Here is a 6,943-nt window from a genome sequence, read left to right as displayed (position 1 = left end):
AGTAGTTAATTGTGCTGCGATGACATCTAGTGGTGAAACAGCAGAACTACACGTCTTAATATGGAACTGCACAATACACAAGAAAAACTCATGTGAAATTGACAAACACAAAGCCTTTTATTTTGGTAAGATACTTGCACTTAAAACGACCAGTCATGAAAAAAACGACATTTTAAATACATAAAAACGTTTCATAGATAGTCTATAATGACAAACAACTTTTTGCATGATTATCCTTCAGCAGTATCATTAAAAACTAGAGCTGGGCAACGATTAAAAACAAAAAAAATTTTTATCGCGATTAATCGCATGGTTTTCTGCGATTAATTGCACTGTTATGCACAAAATTCAATAATGCACTTTTTCCATTTAAAAGTACTGCTATATGAAGAAAAGTGCAATAACATTTGGTTCGCAAACATTTTAAACAAATAAGGTGCTTTTTTAACAGCAGTATTCCTTTTACATAGTAGCAGTTAAAATATTTCTTGTAAATTTCAACTTATAACATTAATGTAATCAAATTAAATATAAAAACAAAGCTATTTGCCACTGCCTGGCATTAACGTTTTTATAGAAAATATTTTAGAGTTTGTTATAGAAAAACAAGTTATGCTCAGAATCCAGAGCCTCAATCATAACATTATAACAGGCACCTTCCGAGTAGAGACCTGCACGATCGAGGGACCCAACCCAGCAGAGTGCGGCGGGGGACACTTGATGGGCGAGTGCGGGTGCGGGCGGGTAGAGACTTGTGTACTCACACTAGGCAATCTTAACCGTGCCCGAGCGCATTTGACCCCCAAAGCCCAGTTCGTTTGACTAGTGTGTGTGACTGCTACGTGCTGCACTCGGGCGCAGTTCGTTTAGCCGTCCCTGACTCAGTTGGAAGAGGTGGGCCAGAGCGCGGTTCAGTTATATATAGATCAGTGAGTGTGAGCGCTAACCGTGCCAGTGAGAGGGCCGTGTGTGTTACAGCGTCCCAAACGACTCAAAATAATAACCACAAAGTTAACAAAACGATGCACTCCACTGTGCTGAGTGAGAGCGCTTGTCACGTGCTATCAGAAACTTCCTATTTCCCACTTATGAAGTCTTGATTACAAGCATGTTGCATTATTTTCTGTTAAAAATAACACTGAACAGTGGTTTGTGAATGTTGATGCTTAGCCTAAATAATTTGATCTGGAGTGTTCATTGTGAACGCTACTGAAGTCTAGGCCCACCCCAAATGCTCTCATTGGTTGAGACGCGTGATGACACCCATCCCAAGCCAGTACTGATCAACATCCCACCCCTCCTGTGACCCATGGTTTGTCGGTATGTGTATTCAGAACCATTGAGCAACGGACTTTCATAATAATAAAAATCTGCGTTAATGTGTGATAAAATAATTGTCATCGTTAATCAATGAATGCGTTAACGCGATAACGCGTTCACTTGCCCAGCCCTATTAAAAACAAAACAAATAAGTATTTATTCTGAGTTAACATAAAAAAAGATGACATACTATATGACAATGATATGCATATTTAAAAAAAATTACAGTAAAAATTTAAAAAAATGTATACAATATAATCAGTCCTTTAGTGGATACTACTATTTATGATTTATCTGTTATTTGTTGCAATAGTGTGCATAGTAAACTATTTATTTCTTAATACGCATTTTGATATGAAGGCCTTTTTTTTCTTTTTTTTTTAAAGAACATATTTTTTTCTTCTTTTTACTCTAAATTGAAAGTAAAATAGTAAATACTAAAAGAATAACATAAAAAAAAAATAGTAAACATGGATTTTAGTACAATCTCTGTCAATGAATAGGCCTTACATGTGACGTCAGAAAGTGCTTACGAATTTTTACTTACAAGTTTACTCGAGCCTTTTCCTCATTTTTCCCGTACACTTGGGCAAAGTGTTTTAAAATATGTGCCACAGTTCAAGTTTACAAAGTAGAGGGCAAAACATGCATGAGTCATAAGCAGCTGTATCTGTGCACTTCAATTGATGTAACCTTGCTCCTCTGTGAACACAAAGGCATCTGAAAGCAGCTCTCTGTATTTCTTTCTTTTTCTATGATCTATAGAATCTGACTGTGCTAAAGCCTGTGAGAGTGAATGTTGTTGTACCCAAAACAAATTGATGCTGACATTTGAAAACTTTGTGGAAGAGTTGCTGTACAGGCATTTGTCAGTGCAGCACCATCAGTTTTAGAATTCTGAAAATATTATTATTATTTTTTTTTTTTAAATCAAGTATGCGGTTTCTAAGCATTTAAATGTCTCATCAGTCCTTCAGGTCAGTGTATCAAAAGATATATTCCATCAAAGTTCACGCTCAATGCTTAATTATTTTAAAGTTTAAATAACGGAGAAAACCAAATTCTTGTCATTTCTCTCTCATTAGATTCTCATATATTATACATTTCTTTCCTTAAAGAAAAATATAAATAAAATCTCTAATTTCTGACATTAAGTTTTCTTTTTTACATTTAAAAAAAACATGTAAAAAAGTAATTCAATGAGAAAAAACAAAACAAAACAGATTTTCATCAATATTAATGCCATATTCTGGGACATTTTGGAAGTTACAATAAACAGAATATAAATACTAATAAAAACATAAATGATCATTTTTACAGTTTAAGCAAAGCTACTTTGTACTTCTAATGAGTAAACATACCAAGAACCCTCACGCAGGTGTCTAAGCAGCAGCAAAAAGCGCAATGGACTCGCCAGATGGTTTCTCCGAAACAGACTCCAGATCAATAGTTGGGGTTATGGACTTTTTCAACCTCTGTGACAGAGATAAAGAGAGGCACTGGGCTCATTTTGACAGGGAGAAACAAAACAAATATTGATATAGAGAGTGTTTGCGCACCGTACATACCTGCAGCAGAGACCCTTCTGTGGTCCAAAGCTCATGTAGAGCCCCCAGTGGAATCCAGATGATGGAGACGAGAGAGATGAACCAGCCCACCACCTCTGCCCACAGCGGGTATGTGTAGGTCTTACCGTATCGAGCTGGAGTATACTGAACAATACTGGAGATCAGAATACCCTGCAGAGAGAGACCGGAAACAGGACATTATTATTCATTCAGAGTAAAGCGTTATATCCCATCTGACCTTTCAGATCTGCACTTGCACAGACACACACCAGACTCAACTTTATAAACATCTATCACTAAACAGTAAATGTGTTTTCAATGGAATGATTTTAATGTCCTTCAATTGAGAAAAGTGAATTTAAAGGGATAGTTCGCCCAAAAATAAAAATTCTGTTATTAATTACTCACTCTCATGTCGTTCCAAACCCATAAGACCTTTGTTAATCTTCGGAACACAAATTAAGATATTTTTGATTAAATCCGAGAGCTTTCTGACCCTGCATAGACAGCAATGCAACTGACACATTCAAGGCCAAGAAAAGTAGTAAGGACATCAATAAAATAGTCCACGTGTCATCAGTGGTTCATCCTTAATTTTATGAAGCTACGAGAATACTTTATGTGTGCAAAAAAAAGAAAGAAAATTATTTCATTCAACAATTTCTTCTCTTCCATGTCAGAATTTGACGCACGTTCACAAGAGTTCCACATCACATTTGGAACAACATGAGGGTGAGTGATTAATGACAGAATTTTCATTTTGGGGTGAACTATCCCTTTAAGGTAGGATGCCTGGATCCCATGTATAAGGATGTGTGCACAACACAATCTGACAAAAAAGTGAGTTCTGTCATTGATTTTGTTTCAGTTCACTGCTACTTAATGGAAAAAAGAGAAAACGTGTCTTGTTGGAAAAAAGTGACTATTTTAAAGTAATCTGAGCTTTGAAGCCATTTATTCTGGAACAGATCTATAGTTGTCAACGTTATGATATAGAGGATCCCAAAATGTCCGGTTTTCTTTTCCTCACCAGCACAAGCATGGGTGACAGGAACTGCCAGCAGACACGGAAGAAGAGGTTTGGTTTCTTCCCCAGCATATTCTCCAGCATTATACTGAGTCGTCTCACTCCTGCGAGAGAACACATTCAAGGCCAAGAAAAGCAGTAAGGACATCGATAAAATAGTCCACGTGTCATCAGTGGTTCATCCTTAATTTTATGAAGCTACGAGAATACTTTTTGTGTGCAAAAAAAAAAGAAAGAAAATGACTTCATTCAACAATTTCTTCTCTTCCATGTCAGAATTTGACGCACGTTCACAAGAGTTCCACATCACATTTGGAACAACATGAGGGTGAGTGATTAATGACAGAATTTTCATTTTGGGGTGAACTATCCCTTTAAGGTAGGATGCCTGGATCCCATGTATAAGGATGTGTGCACAACACAATCTGACAAAAAAGTGAGTTCTGTCATTGATTTTGTTTCAGTTCACTGCTACTTAATGGAAAAAAGAGAAAACGTGTCTTGTTGGAAAAAAGTGACTATTTTAAAGTAATCTGAGCTTTGAAGCCATTTATTCTGGAACAGATCTATAGTTGTCAACGTTATGAAATATAGAGGATCCCAAAATGTCCGGTTTTCTTTTCCTCACCAGCACAAGCATGGGTGACAGGAACTGCCAGCAGACACGGAAGAAGAGGTTTGGTTTCTTCCCCAGCATATTCTCCAGCATTATACTGAGTCGTCTCACTCCTGCGAGAGAGCAAGAAAGAGGTGAGATAAAACCTTCATATCTCAATAGGAGCTGTGCTTCAATGGCTGCATCTGGTTCCCTTTCAAGGGAACTTCGAACTGTGTCCTCTAAGGGTCGCTATGGGGAACGCCTCATCGTGACCCATGTCTGAAGCATACATTGAAAAAACACCAACAACACGTTGGCCGGCGACAGCCCATGACGTCACTACCGGTGCGACTATAGTATAAATAGGCGCTGGGTGAACATGTCATTCTCTTCTTCATCTTCACTGACCGTTTTGTGTGAAGCGTGCATTTCCGTGGTAAGAGCAATCTATATATCGTTATGGCGAGCACTAGCAAAGCGTTTAGAGGGTGTGTGCATCCGTGTCGTCGTTATTTGACACCTGGTAGGACTTACCGTATCGAGCTGGAGTATACTGAACAATACTGGAGATCAGAATACCCTGCAGAGAGAGACCGGAAACAGGACATTATTATTCATTCAGAGTAAAGCGTTATATCCCATCTGACCTTTCAGATCTGCACTTGCACAGACACACACCAGACTCAACTTTATAAACATCTATCACTAAACAGTAAATGTGTTTTCAATGGAATGATTTTAATGTCCTTCAATTGAGAAAAGTGAATTTAAAGGGATAGTTCGCCCAAAAATAAAAATTCTGTTATTAATTACTCACTCTCATGTCGTTCCAAACCCATAAGACCTTTGTTAATCTTCGGAACACAAATTAAGATATTTTTGATTAAATCCGAGAGCTTTCTGACCCTGCATAGACAGCAATGCAACTGACACATTCAAGGCCAAGAAAAGTAGTAAGGACATCGATAAAATAGTCCACGTGTCATCAGTGGTTCATCCTTAATTTTATGAAGCTACGAGAATACTTTTTGTGTGCAAAAAAAAAAGAAAGAAAATGACTTCATTCAACAATTTCTTCTCTTCCATGTCAGAATTTGACGCACGTTCACAAGAGTTCCACATCACATTTGGAACAACATGAGGGTGAGTGATTAATGACAGAATTTTCATTTTGGGGTGAACTATCCCTTTAAGGTAGGATGCCTGGATCCCATGTATAAGGATGTGTGCACAACACAATCTGACAAAAAAGTGAGTTCTGTCATTGATTTTGTTTCAGTTCACTGCTACTTAATGGAAAAAAGAGAAAACGTGTCTTGTTGGAAAAAAGTGACTATTTTAAAGTCATCTGAGCTTTGAAGCCATTTATTCTGGAACAGATCTATAGTTGTCAACGTTATGATATAGAGGATCCCAAAATGTCCGGTTTTCTTTTCCTCACCAGCACAAGCATGGGTGACAGGAACTGCCAGCAGACACGGAAGAAGAGGTTTGGTTTCTTCCCCAGCATATTCTCCAGCATTATACTGAGTCGTCTCACTCCTGCGAGAGAGCAAGAAAGAGGTGAGATAAAACCTTCATATCTCAATAGGAGCTGTGCTTCAATGGCTGCATCTGGTTCCCTTTCAAGGGAACTTCGAACTGTGTCCTCTAAGGGTCGCTATGGGGAACGCCTCATCGTGACCCATGTCTGAAGCATACATTGAAAAAACACCAACAACACGTTGGCCGGCGACAGCCCATGACGTCACTACCGGTGCGACTATAGTATAAATAGGCGCTGGGTGAACATGTCATTCTCTTCTTCATCTTCACTGACCGTTTTGTGTGAAGCGTGCATTTCCGTGGTAAGAGCAATCTATATATCGTTATGGCGAGCACTAGCAAAGCGTTTAGAGGGTGTGTGCATCCGTGTCGTCGTTATTTGACACCTGATGACACACACGATCTCTGCGTTGTTTGTTTGGGCAAAGAGCACGCACGTGATGTCCTTGAGGGGGCAATCCGCGTTCATTGCGAGCGTATTTTAATGAAAAGCTCCGCTCTCGTTTGTCTCTCTTTTCGAGGAAAGGGGGGCAGCCATCTGTTTCCCGCAGCTCAGGACCCTCCGCTGCTGAGGCACGGAGGAGGATGGGCTCGTGGGGATCGCAGGTGGATCCGGTTGATGAGTTTAAAAAGGGGTTTTCCCCCTCGCGCTCGTCGGCTGTGGACGAGAGTAAGCTGCTGGAGAATGATGTTATTTCTTTAACATCGTTTGATCCAGGGGACGGTGCTCTGCTGGATTCGGCCCAGTAAGAGCAGGAGATGTCTGAGGACGGGCAAAGAAGCTGAGGCTGAGCCTTCCCAATCCTCCTGCTCTGCGTATAGTGAGGTTTGAGCATTATCTTTCTTACGCATTCATCGATTCTAGCATACGAGTTATGCCAACAT

At 39.4% G+C, this 6,943-nt stretch overlaps 1 protein-coding gene across 1 annotated transcript in view; it reads right to left on the bottom strand.

The window, feature by feature from the left end:
- Window positions 1-2,523: 2,523 nt before the first annotated feature.
- LOC107597273 (sodium- and chloride-dependent GABA transporter ine) overlaps window positions 2,524-6,943 on the bottom strand; it is a 25,113-nt gene continuing 20,693 nt past the window's right edge. Inside the window, exons 11-13 of the mRNA XM_016288273.1 lie at window positions 5,955-6,055; window positions 2,889-3,059; window positions 2,524-2,795 (exon numbers count right to left, since the gene is read on the bottom strand). Coding sequence (XP_016143759.1) covers window positions 2,703-2,795; window positions 2,889-3,059; window positions 5,955-6,055 — 365 coding nt within the window. The 3' untranslated portion in view covers window positions 2,524-2,702. The remainder of the gene's footprint in view (window positions 2,796-2,888; window positions 3,060-5,954; window positions 6,056-6,943) is intronic.

This window comes from Sinocyclocheilus grahami, unplaced genomic scaffold (assembly GCF_001515645.1).
Source record: "Sinocyclocheilus grahami isolate Dianchi unplaced genomic scaffold, SAMN03320097.WGS_v1.1 scaffold230.1, whole genome shotgun sequence".
In the NCBI taxonomy this organism is placed as follows: Eukaryota; Metazoa; Chordata; class Actinopteri; order Cypriniformes; family Cyprinidae; genus Sinocyclocheilus; species Sinocyclocheilus grahami.
Note: the sequence above shows the minus strand (reverse complement) of the source record. Positions and strands in the feature narration are given on the sequence as shown.